Source organism: Haliaeetus albicilla, chromosome 6 (genome assembly GCF_947461875.1).
Source record: "Haliaeetus albicilla chromosome 6, bHalAlb1.1, whole genome shotgun sequence".
NCBI lineage: Eukaryota > Metazoa > Chordata > Aves > Accipitriformes > Accipitridae > Haliaeetus > Haliaeetus albicilla.
This window is the reverse complement of record NC_091488.1, coordinates 23565148-23580354: the sequence shown is the minus strand read 5'-3', so window position 1 is coordinate 23580354 and position 15207 is coordinate 23565148. Positions and strand designations below refer to the sequence as shown.

Sequence of the window (15207 nt, the reverse complement as noted above, 5' to 3'; positions counted from 1 at the left end):
TTACAGCTGTTACAGCTGAACATTCACCTTCAGGCTTTTCCACAACATGCTGAAAGAGTTCCAGGTCTTTCAAAATATATTGCCATTAGAACTTCATCTGTTTATGAAGATATCTTTGCTGACCATTTGATAGGCTGAGCTACTGTCAGAACTTTTTCTTTACCTCTTTCATCATGATTACCACCTATACAGCATCTGGGCTAAGGGAAATAATAGTGGGGTCCTCACTGATACAGGGTGAACTCAAGGACTCACCTCACTTTCTGACCAAAAGTGCAATTTGTTCCAAGGATAAACCTAAGGGGCCGGCAGCTGTTTAATGCAGTTTCAGTATGCATACCATATGAGCAACAGATGGACCACTGGAGCAGACAAATTGAACACAAAAAGCAAACATGTTTTGAGCCACATGCCAGTGCAACTCCTTTGTACATCATGTATCTGCCAAAGAAGATGCATAAAGTAAATAGATATGTGTACATAGTGTAGTATCAAACAGATGTATTATTATGCAAATAGGAAACATTTCAGCCTATAAAACAGGATATGTTTTAAGCCATGCTTTAAAATTCTTTGGACTTTTTATCTCCCTCAAAATATGATATGCCAAGATATGACAACATATAATACTTTTTTAACTAATCTTTCTGAAACTTTCAAGGATACTTTTCATACTGCAGCTTTTTTTCAGGAAGTGTTCTCAAGTTAAGGTAACCCAGAATAAACAGATTCACAAGCTGTTATCCCTCTTGAAGAGCAGGAATACTAGTAAGGAATATGATATCATTGTTTTAGGAAATTAGAAAAAAAAAACATCCTCCTTACTTTTAGTCTTTATTTTTTCTTTGTGTTTTTTATTTAGCATTTTCTGCTAATAGTTGAAATATCTTATTTCAAGTGAGAAAACACTCCAAATGTCAAGTCTGCTTATGTCTGTATGAGTGAGTGTATGGTGATCTTCGCAGCGCTCCTTAGTAATATGTCTCATTGAAACAAGTAATCATAAAGAAACAATATTATGAGCATCATAAACTAAATTGTGTCTTTATTTTATGCACTTTCCTATAAAGAAAAGGAAAATGTGCACTTTCCAATGTGTCTTATGGCAGGCAAGTTCATGCTTGTGAAAGGTATCCAAACCTCAGTGCTGGGGCTGTAGAAGTTTGGAAACTCAAAGCAAAGAGAATAATACAGGAATCATATGTATAACAATGGCAATTATATAAGTAATCTAAATCTGGAACCTTTATTACACTGGACCTGGATTTCTTGGTAAGCATGACATACGTGTTCATACCTTTTCTGGCAGGTCTTTCTCTCTCCAGAAAAGGTTCAGCTCTTGAATACTCCTGGGAAAACAATGAGAGATTCATGGCCCACTGAAATCAATAGAAATAGTAGTATTGACTTCAGTGGGCTTTGATCAGGCCTTTGATGCTATAGCAGTTCATCCAGAAGTAATTCATCTGAACTTCCAAGACTTAAAAATTGCACGACACAGGTATTGGAAATTCAGCTTGGAAGACTGTGCTTTTTCTGTTAGCGGATTAGTTTGGTAGATTAAATGACACAAAAATAAGGGAGAAAATGGATTTGAATCAAAACAGATGTTTTTTTGAGGATGTTCATTTTGGGTTGCACCAAAGCTTTTAATTAAAGAAAATTAAACAAATTTTCTTTAAAATTCATTTAAGTCAAAAAAGGATATTCCGGTATCACCAAAATTCTTTTTTATCTGTTGAAACAGAATTCTGTTTTTAAAAAAAATTTCCTCATCTATTTTCAGTTATATATCCACATGCCTTGCGAATAATTTTGGTTCATCACAAATACGCAGTTCTTGGGCAAAAAGCAAATCAAAAAAAGAGGCAGCCACTTGAACTGATCAGCTGGACACTGTAGAGCTTTAGGAAAGGGGTTATGTCCTGCTGGGCACGGAGGGATCCCCAGTTTCCCAAATGAACCTGACTTCTCATTCTTTTTTAGGCTTCCACAACATGGTGACCTTTCCTCTGAAAGCCACAATCCATGGCCAACCAGGACATGCCTAGCTTGAAAGGTCATGACTAATTTTGCCTGGCGTTGGGCTCTTAAAGGGTAGTAATAAGGCAAAGCAAAACATCTTCCCTGTAGCTAGTAGAAATGATCAGCTCATTCATGCTTAGATGCTCTCCCTTTCATTTCTTCCAGGGAAGCAAGGAGAAACTGCTTCAAAGACCCATCTCCATTATCATCTGAATGCCTTGCAGAAAGTTTAAATTCCAACCTGGTATATTTCTAAGTTTCTATGATTGCATTTGATGGTCAAAACAGCGATGTGCTCAAGCTATTTATTGCATCTTCTTTACCTTTCTTACTAAAACCTATTTCCTGAACCAGATGTATAGCTGTTGAAAATCAGCGTCAGTTCACTGAAGATAAGCTTATTTTATAGAGCTAAAATTCTGATCCAAAGTATTTAGAAATTGTTCCTGATGTGTGGCAAGGACTCATTCAAAGCATTTCATTATTAATTTACAAAATATGCCTGATTTTGCTGTATTAATCTGGAAGGAAGTAGTGAATCAGTTTCTTAAGGAAAGAAGTGCTGAAGCTACTTGATTCATTGCAGTTGCTTTGTTTATAGCATTGTGGCCTGATCTAAAGTCCACTGAAACCAATGGGAGTCTTTTCAATTACTCCAATGGGCTCAGGTACATAATGCATTACTTTGTAGGACTTCAGAGGTAAGTCTGGAGGGACTAAAAACTACGTACCATCCAGCTCCCTCAAAGTACATTTTAAATCAACTCAGACTCGCTTACATTTACACACCAGGAAAGGAGTGAAACTGAACGTATAGGACTGTTGGGATCTTGCCTCTCAGGTTTCCAACTTAGTTACAGAATTATGTAGGGCTACTTCTCCTCCTCTGGTTTTTCTTAATTGGAAAAAATGATCAGTGTGAAATATTCTTGCCAGAGACTAAAACATTTTGATTGAAATGCAGCTGTAGTGCCTCATGAAGTGCCTCTTCTTTTCCTAGACTGCAGCGCACTGTCATCTAAGTGAGGGAAAGTGGCGTGTTGTGGCAGTCGTAGCAGAGACGCTAGCCACGTGGAAAGACTGGCATCAACTTACAGGGTACCTCAGGGCTCCCTGCAAAGACTAGAGTGAACATTTTTGCAGTGTTGCAGAGCAAGTACTTTTGGAACCAGTTTTATCTTTTCTATTAAAAAAAACCCCAAACACAAAAACTACTATTGGGAGTTTTGAATGAAAACTAGGCCAAAGGAAGCTTTCTACCAGTCATTCATTGCTAGCAGTCAGATTCATGTGCCATTACTTCATCAGAAGTTAGGTCAAGCCCTGAAGGGAAGAGGCTTTCTAGCATACCACTACACACTGGCACCTGTTAGTATACCATGGTCACGGGGGTGCAGCTCCAGGATGCGTGTGGGCAGGGTTGCAGTTGCCTCCTCGGGGTGGGTGGGCTGCACCCTGAGCACGTTGGATGTGTGCTGGGGGACGTGTGTGTTCCTGTCCCCCATATGTCTCCCCAGAGGTGGGAAACACCCAGCCTCCCACCACCCTGGTCAAACAGTGTCTGCACCCATCTGTGAGAAGATGACTGTATGAGTAGGTGTGGTTGAATGAGAACTGGAAAAAAAACCCACAACCAAACCCCCCAAAACCAATGGGCCAAGTCATTCTGTTCCTGGGAGGAGTGCTGCTAAGCATGGTGGTCTGGTAACTTCGGTAACAGTTGCTTACCTCGACCCACTGCTGTGGTGCTGTGCTTGGTGCAGCATGGGCATGACTCTTCTGTGGATGGGGAACCTATGCTATGAAAGTAACAAAGGTGGCCTTCAAATAGGGGAGGAAATACCCAGGTCTGATCACAAAACTGAATCAGGACTGCAAAGGCATACATGCACTGAAAATAGTTTATATTTTTATTTTTCAGTAAAGGAAGAACAAAAACCAGTCCAAACCAGTCCACACTATGGATTTCAAAGACGCCTAGGAAGGATAGTAGCATGGAGGTATAATGATTTACTGACTGAAAACAAAGCAAAAATAACATTTTGCAGTCAGGCTGTATTGTAATGTTGTCAAAGAACATTAGCTTGGAATGGCTTGAAAATGCAAAGGATCTACAAGAATGAACTGTAAGCTCCCCCTTGAGGCAAATGTTCAGATCATTTTTATATAATGTTTGATTATTAATTCAGTAACAAAATATGCCATGCTAAATAAAGGGTATGTGTTTATTTTGCTAAGAGATGTAAGTTAGCTAGTTGTGAGCAATGAAATGAAAAGAGCATTTGAAGTTTTTATGGGGAAATATCTACAATGTATATCAGTTTTAAGACTGTTTGTAGTTAAACAAACCCTCTTTCTTTCCTTTAGTCTCTTGTGCATTGTAACCTAGTTGATGTACTGTAAATGGAACTGACAATTTTACAGTGTAACAATTATTTATCTTTGCATAAATGTTTTATAAAAATATTTGTTTAGTATTTATTTGCACACTTAACACAGTTTTTGATCTTCAGGCACACAAATTATTTTATTAAATATTAACATGATTGCTGGCAGAGATAACAACCATGTTGTGATATTGATCTGATGTGACGAAATTCAAGGGTTCATAAAAGTAATTTGGTGTCATATGAATCCACTTTTCCAGGGAATGACCATAACTTGTTGACATATTGGTCCAAGGTCAACATAAATAACTTGGTAAGTGATACTTCATTAATGAGGTGTCCTTTGAAGGCAGCCATTAGTTGTTATTTAAATAAAATATTTTTTACTTCTTCTAAGGAAAAAAAAAATATTATCACAATGGGCAAGAGTTTAAACTATTTGTTTCAGTAATCTATGTAAAAAGGACATTAAAGATCATTTAAATATAGCTAATAATAACAAACTATTGTATTGGAATAATGTAATGTTGGATGAAGGAGAAGACAAATGGCTTTTCCTGGAAGTGGCACTAACTGATTGATGCCAACATTACCTAGACTATTAGCTAGAAAAGCATTAATTATGTTAATTGATGGACAGATTTAGAGATAACCCTGATGCATTTAAAGTCATCTTTTAGAGTTGTTGTTAACATCATTAATGTCCATTCTCTTTGGCTCCTTAAGAGCTTTCTGTGCCATAAGAATGGTTTTACCAGTCATTAGGAGCAGATCTTGGGGTGGTAGCAATAGCACTCTGGCTGATTTGGTGGTGACAGTGGTGCTGTAGCAGAAAGTTAAGCAGTTTTTCTGCAGTTGCAGCAAGAGTTCAAGAACACGGGCTCAAGCTAGTTGGCTTTACATTAACACAGATTCAAAACTACTGCTGGGTGGGTGGAAGTTGGGGAGGGGGAGGTTGCCTACACTGTGCTAGCTGATGTTGACCACAGCTTTGAGTTCAGAGACAAATGTGTATCAATTTTTCTGAGTAAAGAAAAAATATTTACAAGTTCAATACCACTAATACTAATTGTGCAATGCTATTGCTGAATCACTTTGGGGAGCATCTTAAAGCTGATGTTATACCATGTTTTTACTTCCTCTTTGAAGTGGCCTTCTTCTGTAGTTCAGGTTAAGTATTGCTATTCCTACTTAAAATATTCTGTAGTCTTTCCAGTCAGTCACAACTTCTTTCTTTGCTCAATCCCTTACTTCAATTTCCTTTGTAGTGATTGTAAATAGAGAGGAAATACTATGATCCTGCATGATCACCAAGACCAGAATTTTTTTCTCCTGACTTAAGTATTGCTTAACTGAGGGCAAGAGATTCCTCTTTCTTGGGAACAATTGCGGTAAAAATAATTTAGTTCTTTTTTTTATGGTTTTGAAGGATTAACTCCCTTTAACTTAATTTAAGGAATAACTATTTCTTCATACTTTGTGCTTCTAAAGGACATATAAAGGTGTCACGATCAATATGATGATTAAGGCAGCAGAAGTGATTTCCATGCAGCAGATAAGAGAATGCAAATACCTTCAGATGTATTTCTTATGGGGTGAAGGTGATTGCTGGGCAGTTATCAGCATGGACCAGTCTAAAACTCTGTGTGAAGGAAGAATGGAAAGTGGCATACAAAGCTTTTATTATAATGTACTCAGATTCTATATCTAAATAAGAAATATTGGTTATTGGGATAAAATATTTCCAGATCATATCACCTGCTTAGGGAAAGGAAATATATCCTTCCGTGTATTTCCTTTGCTTAGGATGTTGTTCTTAGATACTAGGTATAATCTAAAGAAACTTAAGAATCCTATGTAGAAGACTGCAAATAGTGCACAGATCAAACTTATAGTCTTATGGCTCCCACCTTTAAGCTGGTGATTCTTTTCCATGCAAAACATACAAATCCTATACATACACAAATTCTTTCATCTTTATTTCCCTTATTTCTACACATACAAGGGAGATAGGATTAAGGGTGAAAGGAGGAAAGATATGTGTGTTGCACACTTGCAGAGAGAATACCTAGAAATTAGACTCTATGCTGATATTTCCTTTGGATTTTGTTGGAGCTGAGAGAATCCAGAAGAACAACAACAGGTATTTATGTGACATGGTCCATTGGTGGCAACAGAATTGCTATTTAAAAAGAAAAAGAAAATCAAAAAACCTGACAAAAACCACCAACCCTCTCTGTCCTTCATATTCACATTAACATCTACAGAATGGAGAAAGGAAAATGATTTCCCATGTCAAGTGACAGATTTCATCAACTACAGCCACTTTGAATAAGCTTGTTGGCTTTTATGTACAGCTATGGGGTCCCCTCGTGGTGACTACATTCCCTTCTGCTCACTGCCTCTCTAAATCTCTTTTAAAGGCCAGCAGTAGGTGAGGCAAAGAACTGAAGGATGAATAGTGAACCTTAGCTAGTCCTCAGATGGATAGCATGGCTTCAGTTTGGTATTTCAAAAACATTATACTCCCACTGCCCCTATTTTCCCCAGGGAATATAATTTTTTTTTTTTCCCATAGTGATGTTGGCCTTTTGCAAGCAGGAAGCATCTGAGAGAGAAAGCTGTTGTTTCCTCCTTTATTCTTTTAACCTTTTTTGGGTGCAAGCAAATGTAAGTCATCATCAAGCTTCCACCCTCTTTTTCAAAGCATCTTGGAACTGTGACTCAATTGAAAATAAACCATGCTGCCTATGTGTTTTAAAATAGTAATGACTGGTTTCTCCACAGGTTAATATGCAGGCAACTGAAATAATGGATGCTGAATGAAGGCTAGAATGTGGTCAACTAAGGTTATGTTAGTTTTATCTAGACATAAATTCATTGAATAAAATGTTTATTTTTAATTATACTAGTCTATATTACATGTATGTTTCTATACCAGAGTTTATACTAGGAAATTTTTTAGCCTGATGGGATGGTTTATTAATGTATGCCTCACAATACATCTATGCTTTGCAGTTTGGGAAGGAAAAAATGCACATAAGTAAAAGTTTATTACTGTATTTCTGGGAAGCATATTTTTTATAGTGACTGGATCTGCTTTGAGTTGGGTCTTATATTTCATTAACAGACTGAAACACAATTTACAATAGTGATGTAAGGTAAAGAATGCAGAAATCGTGTCACATTTTAATTATGCATTTTGTATTTTCACGTAGTACTTGGGAATTAAAAATGTATTAAATTCCTACACTAGGCTGAAAACAGAAATAAAGGATATGCATCATATTACACTAACATTAAGACACCATTTAATTTAAGGCATTTCAACAAGTAGAAAATTATATTTTAATAGAAGTCTATTTAGAAAAGAGCTCAAGAAGATACCCCCCCCCCCCCCCCGCTTTTTTTCTTCATATTCTTTCCTCTTTAGAATGCTGAATGGGCTATTGTGATAGGTTTTTATACAAAGCACGGAATCAGTATTAGAAGTCACCAGTACAGAAAAAGCATGTAATATATCAAGGCAACCCTATTACTTTTTATTCACCAGGAATAGCTGATATGCATTATTGTCAGAGCTTTTTAAAAAGCATTACTTTTTAGGAGAGGTAGTTGCAGTATTGTGAGTCTGTGCTTGGGTGTACACAAGCAAATATCTATAATTGCTTGAATAATTGCCAAAACACCTGCCTAAAAAGAAAACTGAAAAGCTATATTCAATCTTTATTTAACTCTATTAATTCCAAATGAATTACACAAGAGAGAAAATTTGCCTTACATTCAGTTTATTCATTAAAAAGCAGCATGATGCATGATCAGCCTTTATGCACAATCCATAAACCTCATTCCAGAGCTTTTTGTAGTAGACAAGATAGAAAAACTCCAATGAGCCCAGTTTAAACAGATAACATATAGCTTTATTTTGACATGTGGTGAGATTACTGAGAAGAGTTGACTATGCATTGAAATGAAAATGCACACTGAAAAATAGTGTAAAAACATAAAAACAGGTAATGTTTGGCCTGAAATTAATAATTTGGACCATTTTTCAATAAAGCATTTGTAGTTTGCCACTTTTTTTTTGTTTTTTTTTTTTTTTTTTTTTACTGTCTGTGCTTTGAAAAGCCCTCCACTATGCATTTAACGCACTGGTGTTCAAAGAAACTGTTTCCCCATGGTCTTATATAAAAGAAAAAGTAAAATGATAAAAATATTTATTAAAAAACCCACAGCATCTGTTTTGAAATATTGCTCTCTATTGGTAATGGAGTTCTCAATTATTAATATTTTCTCCCCCAAATTTAAATATTTGTTTCATTTCTGTAACTGTGAGATTGAAATGCCAGTCTGTTTTACATCATTATACAATGGCTTACTTTCAATCTTTAAATTCTATTTCTATCATTAAAAAATATCAAGCTAATAGATAATTTTTTTGATCCAGTCCACAAACATGGTGACTCGAACATACACTCCTGGTCGTTTGGGAAGTGCACACTCATAGCCAAATGATGTTACTCCAACCAAAAACCACTTGTTACCATCTTCAGATGTCAGAGGGCCACCTGAATCTCCCTGCAATATGAAATTCAAAAGTTAAAAGTGAACAGTGTCAACTCTGAAACAGAGCCTGTTTATGATGTTTTGTTCATGTTGATCCTTAATCATAGACATTGTATCCCTATACGTCTTGGGTACCGCAAGTGAGATCAATGTGAATTCTTCCATGTGGAAAAATTCTTGAGATAATCCATTTCCCTTTTTTCTTTCTTCTTTTTTTTTTGTTTTTTTTTTTTTTTGTTAAAGGTCGTGATCTTAAGCTCTGTTCAGTCTTTCAATAGAAGACTGGGTTTCAAATGATTTCTTTTGCTTATTACTTTTACGTTTAGCCCTTCATCTTTCACAAAGCCCGTGTAAATGCATAGGATTATTTTTTAGTTGAATCTATTCAGCCAAAATGCAGTTCTATTTTCGGTTACCCCAGAGTTTCTGCAATTTCAAATTTAGAGAAAAAGACGGCAAGATTGCCAGAAGAGGAGGTGTCCTTTTCTCACACCTCCTTCTCAATAGTTTAGCAAATGTAGCATTGCAATAGAGTGTGGGAGATGAAATTTGATTCATCCCACAACCTGAGTGAGGGATGAGTCAGCCATGGGTGTCTTGTTTTGATGAGGAAGAAAACAATGACTATTTTTCTTTATTGAGTTGGTTGAAGCAGTATTATTTTTGTCTTCTCACGGCCCTGTGAATGAAGCTTTATGGGAGAGTTCTGCAAGGACTCAGCTATTAAAATACTTCTGCCCATAACTCCAGGGCACCCGCAAACATTTAAAGGCTGTGACAGCAGCCTAAAGGCTGAAGCGCTATAAGGACTCACTTGTTTGTCTTTGCTTATGGTTGAATGGTCACTGATCACAATGCTGGTCACTTGCGCTCTGTATCAGCCTATGGTGCTACACGTCTTTTTTTCAGTATGAGGTTCAGAAGGCAAAAAAGGAAAGAGGGAAGCCACAGAGGATGAAGAAATGGCAAGTGAAATTAGGCTTGCATACACTCCTCCTTCTAGACTAGACTAGCCAAAGTCACTGCACCTGATGAAGGCATAGGTTGTGAGGGCAAGGCAAGAGCAATTATGTGAGCGTGCTCCTCAGCAGACTTGAGGAGAACCAGGCAGTCTCCATGCCATAAAGTACATATTGCTGGAAGAAAAATTATGTGACAGCCAACTCTGACTACATCCTCAAAGAGAAGCAGCGTGTTATAAGCAGAGCTGGAACAGATTGAAAACTAGATCCCCAGGAAGCAGCATATGAGATAATGCAGAAAGGGAACCTCTCGTAAATACTGTGACATCCACTTAAAAAAGGTCTCCACAGTCTACAGATTCTGGGGAAAAGCATTGTTGCTCTCCCTTTCCCTGCATAAAGCATTTCTGAGACTTCAATCTATTTGGTATTTATTTCTCTGTACTCTGCTTTTCCCTAAGCATGTCCCTCTTTCCTTCATGGAATTACTCACCAGTAATTACGCAAAGCTTAGAGCAGAAAATTTCCAATCCTCATATTTATCTCCCTCCATGGTTATTTATGTCAAGATGATCCAAAATAGATTTTTATCTTTTCAACTTGTACCCTGATAAAGTATTAAATGGGCAAAATACTGAGAGTAGAAATTACATTCACGGACAGTGATTGTCCTGGTTTTAATGACTGGAGGATCAGGGAGCATTTTATTCAGTAATCAGCTGTGGTGTATGCTAGCAGTGGAAATGAGTGGCTTGTATTTACCTGACAGGAATCTACTCCTCCTATGTCATATCCCGCACAGATCATATTCTCAGTAATACTATATTCTGGCATCCATTGTTGGCATTTTTCATTCGAAATGAGAGGGACCTCTGCTTCTTGCAATATATATGAAGTGGGACCTGATGGAAATACAAAGTACGTTTACCTGCTGTAATAAATATGTACATCCTGCTCAGAACACTGATGGTTTTGTTCCTGTTCCAGCATGCTGGGCATGCTACCAAGCAGCAGGAATCCCTGCCTCACTGCTGTACTATTCAGGCTTATACCACTGTAACACAGTCACTGATTAAATGGTGCTCATTAACTGAATCCTGTCTTTCATTTGTGTAATGGGACTGAATTTGTTTATAATTAAATCAAGATTACTAAAATCAATGACTATGAACTCACTTTGGGAGATCTAAGGGATAATTAGGGCTTAGGAGCTTGGATTGTCTGGTGTTTCCTCACTACTCGTTGTGTAACTTTGATTATTTCAAATTTTTATAAACATTTCCTATACTAATTTCTACCCAAAATTTTAAATGTAATTTTATTCTGAAAATGTAGAAGCAAATGCGTACAAGCAACTGTGGAAGTGAAATGACATGTTTATTATTTCACAGAGACTCCAAATCTGGAGCATATGATATACAAACAGAACATACATTTCACACTACAGTCAGTATGCTTGACTTCTGAGGAAAATCATCTGCACACTGTCAGGAAGACTAATCTTCCTCCTCCCCCACCCAATATATGGAAGTAAAATGTACATATTTCATGTTGAGAAAAGTAGTCATCATAACTTCTAAGGGGATGCAATAAGGTTTTTTCATAATTTAATGATCTTAGATATGTATATTTTTTCTAATAAATATGTTATAACTATTAGTTTGCTTTAGAAGAGGAACAGTGGAGGGGGATAGTTCCAAAATTTTCATATGGAGAAGTACCTCTCTAAACTATTTGACCGTAGTAACCCCTGTGGAATCAGGAGCAAGCTTTCCCTTATAGCTTCATGCCTGTTATAATTTTCCAAGCAGATGACCCACCTTTGTTCATAATACTACCCCAGCCAGCAATGGAGCAGTTAATTCCTGGTAAAAACTGTTGATTTTTTTCTGGTAAGCAGATAGGTTGTATGTAATCTGTGAATAAGAAACAAGCAATCAATTTCAACCTCTTCCCTGTATTCAGGTTTTTATGAAGTCACATAAGAAAATGTTCATTAATTCAAACCCACTTTTTGGGCAAGTTATCCAGGAAGTACTGGACTGACTACAGAATGATTAGCCTGTAAAAAATGTACAGCCACCCTGTCACCCTCATATGCTTAGCACAGTTAGAGTTTTGCATAATCGAGCAAATCTGCTTTATGGGAAAATAACAACTCACCTGTATATTGCACTTTGTATTGAAGGTGCATGAGAGCAATATCGCTATCTTTTGTACGCTTCATGTAATGAGGATTTATAACTATTTGATCGATGTTTTGAACTACTGTTGAAGGCTGTGTCATATCTGATTGGTCATACAAGCCAAGAACTGCTTTCCATTGAGACGGTTTTAATTGCCTCCTAGAAGTTGCAAAGAATATTCACAATTATGAATAATTAATGAATGTTTTGAAAAATATGTTAGGTAAAATGCTAATCTTTAACCTCATGGTAATTCATAGCATTTGCACATTTTGTCAAAATAAACAGAATGTAGCAGATGTGCTTACAATTCTGTGATAGTAATACTATCTTAAATATCCACACTATAGAAATATGTGCTTGATTTTTTATGTTAAGCTGATAATGCATTATTTATAAAGAATTAATCAGATAGTAGTGCAGAGGAGGAAATATAAATTAACTAAATTACTATGGCTTTTTAAACACTGTGAAGAATACTGCTGACTGCCCACCAGGCAATTAATATCAGTCACAGCTAGAAAATTATTATGGATTATCTAAAGAATAATAGGTCTAAAATGTTGCTGGAAATGCTGCAGCTCATAGACTGCATTTTTTAGATTTAGATTAATTTTTTAATCTAAATTGAAAAAGATATGCTAAAACAAAATATGACTTCATCTGCATTTTTTGCTGAGCTATGCATGCTGGTTTGAGGCTGTATTTAAGTTAGAGAACTTAATTATTTGCTATTTTTTAATTAACCAGTTCATAGTTTCAAAAATATGTTTTCAGCCTGATTGTTGGATTGAATTGGTTTCTGCTGTTCTTTTGGTCTGATGTCAAGAAGTTATCTTGTTCTAAACTAGGAGCGTTTAAGTTAAATGTTCAGAATTAAGGTGTGAAACTGGAAGCTCTCACTTAGGAAAATTCCAGCAAAGTCAAGATGATAAAATGAGATTTAAGTGAAAAAAGAAAGGTGATTTAAATGGAAAGGAAGTACCAAGACAGGTGTGGATTTATTCTGTGAAAAATAAAAGGGCTTGATCCTTCTCATTTCAGTGTCGTCGTGTGGAATATAGCTCCTGTCATGAAATGAGGCAGCGTTAATGTATTGGCATAGTATCCACTGCCTTACTACTTAGCTATTTATAAAGAAAGCTCTACTGCAATTTTGAATATTAATGTTTCTTTTTTTGCCATTCCTGTTTCTAGGTGTCTTCTACAGCACTTGTTTTTATTACAGATGTTATGGAAGCAAAACCTAGAAAATATTTAAATATGTATCACTTCTTTGAATGGTACAAATTACACCATCTACAGGATATCCAATATTGCCTAATCAATGCACATAAATCAAGATTCATTCCACTGATGCACAGTAAAACTTGATCAATCTATGACAATATACAGGAGGAACAGGCAACACTGGGTTTACCTTTATGAGGTATGATGTCATCCTTTATACCACTGGCAGAGATTCAACTAATTAATGGAGGCCCACATTAATTACGGGTTAAGTGCAAATGCTCAGTATTAATACCATATATTTAAAGTACAATTCTTCATTGTTCAGAAAATGCTGCTTCATTTCCATGATTCTCTGCTTTAAAGTAAGGACTGAGGGTTTACCAGAAGGTAATGGAGCCTTTAGCTGAGCCCACACGTGATTCAAAACACAGTTATTAAACTGTGAGCTAGTTGTTAAATTTATATATCAGTGTCACAAATTATTCGTAATCTGATGCCTCCTTAGTGAACCTGCACATAAAATAATGGTTTCATCATCATTAAAATAAAAAAGAAAAGGCATGGCATGAATGTCATATGGCCATCTCAGCTAGTTGGAAAGATGCCCCGGAGTCATTGGAGAGAAAGGGGCACTTGTGAATTTATATTAATTTCATTCTAAAGTAAACATCTAGAAACCCTCTAAAAAGTGCCACTCCCCAGTGATTTCAGTATGATCCTTTGAGAGTGTGTTTTGCTCTATACAGGATTGATTGATGGTTCAGGTCATACTTCAACCCAGCTTTACTGACAACTATCCACCATTTGGATACTTGCATGTTGTGGGACTATCAGAATGTGTTAGCTTGTGAGTGCAGTGAACATTACCCATATACACAGTGTGCTGCTGTCACCAGCCATTCATCACTGACAAGGGAAGCTCCACAAACAGGTCTGTAATTAAAATGGAGTGAAACTATCCAAGGCCAAGCCTCTCTCCTGGCATCACTTCCACCTACAATCCTTATTCCATTGTTCTGAGTTACCAGGTGTTTTCCACAAGCTAAATAAAAAAAAAAAAAAAAAAAAAAAAATTGTGGATTTTTAGAGGAATATAGCATGTTTTATTAGACTAGCTAATATTCTTGGAAAACCAGGCTTTGTAGTATCTGAACTGCTATTCAAAAATACTATTACTGTGGAAAAAACTTTGGCATTTTATAGGTGAAATCAAGATGAAACTTTATAACTTGGATTTAGATGTGTTATTTCCTCAGACCTTCTGGATTTTTTATATATGTGTTTTCAGTACAGACCCATCTCTAGTGTATACTTCACTCTGAAAACAAGTGAAGACTGTAAATTTTCCTGTGTTTATGACATTACAAATATGGCTTTTATAGTCCATTCCCTAACCTTTCAATTCAAACTATAAACATTAGGCTTTATTGACTGAACAATTTGATTTCTGTGTGAAATATTCCCAAGGTATGTGTACTTACGTTTAATGTTACATTGCAGATGAACCACCAGGTTGTTCAAACAGTGTTCTCTAGAATGAAAGTGCAATTAAATCACACTTATCTGCACACCAGGTAACACTAAATGACTGTCAAATATACATACATACATAACAGACACACACACATATATATAAATGTATGTAAGTATATATATACTTAAAGTACATTAGTTTATCAGTATTAAACTGTTAAATATAATATTATCCTACATGATTTAATTATATTTTAATTATAAAGATACAAAATTATATTATATATAATATTAAATGTACATATTCCTCTTCAGTGGACACTTAATTGGTGTATGTTACAGAAATAAGAGTAGACTCCCCTTGTGGTTTAGGGA

The 15207-nt window shown here is 36.1% G+C and overlaps 2 protein-coding genes across 5 annotated transcripts in view; one reads left to right on the top strand and one right to left on the bottom strand.

The window, feature by feature from the left end:
• The window catches only part of CHODL (chondrolectin), a 28225-nt gene extending 23736 nt beyond the window's left edge, over positions 1-4489 (top strand). For 2 of the 4 annotated variants that reach the window (XM_069785324.1, XM_069785321.1), the window contains one exon: positions 3947-4489. In XM_069785324.1, the coding sequence (XP_069641425.1) occupies positions 3947-4031 (85 nt within the window). In that variant the 3' untranslated portion in view covers positions 4032-4489. The other 2 variants (XM_069785322.1, XM_069785323.1) reach the window with 2 other exon arrangements.
• Positions 4490-8834: 4345 nt separating this feature from the next.
• The window catches only part of TMPRSS15 (transmembrane serine protease 15), a 57392-nt gene continuing 51019 nt past the window's right edge, over positions 8835-15207 (bottom strand). The window contains exons 22-27 of the mRNA XM_069785320.1: positions 14841-14890; positions 14227-14401; positions 12104-12285; positions 11761-11856; positions 10703-10842; positions 8835-8990 (exon numbers count right to left, since the gene is read on the bottom strand). Coding sequence (XP_069641421.1) covers positions 8835-8990; positions 10703-10842; positions 11761-11856; positions 12104-12285; positions 14227-14401; positions 14841-14890 — 799 coding nt within the window. The remainder of the gene's footprint in view (positions 8991-10702; positions 10843-11760; positions 11857-12103; positions 12286-14226; positions 14402-14840; positions 14891-15207) is intronic.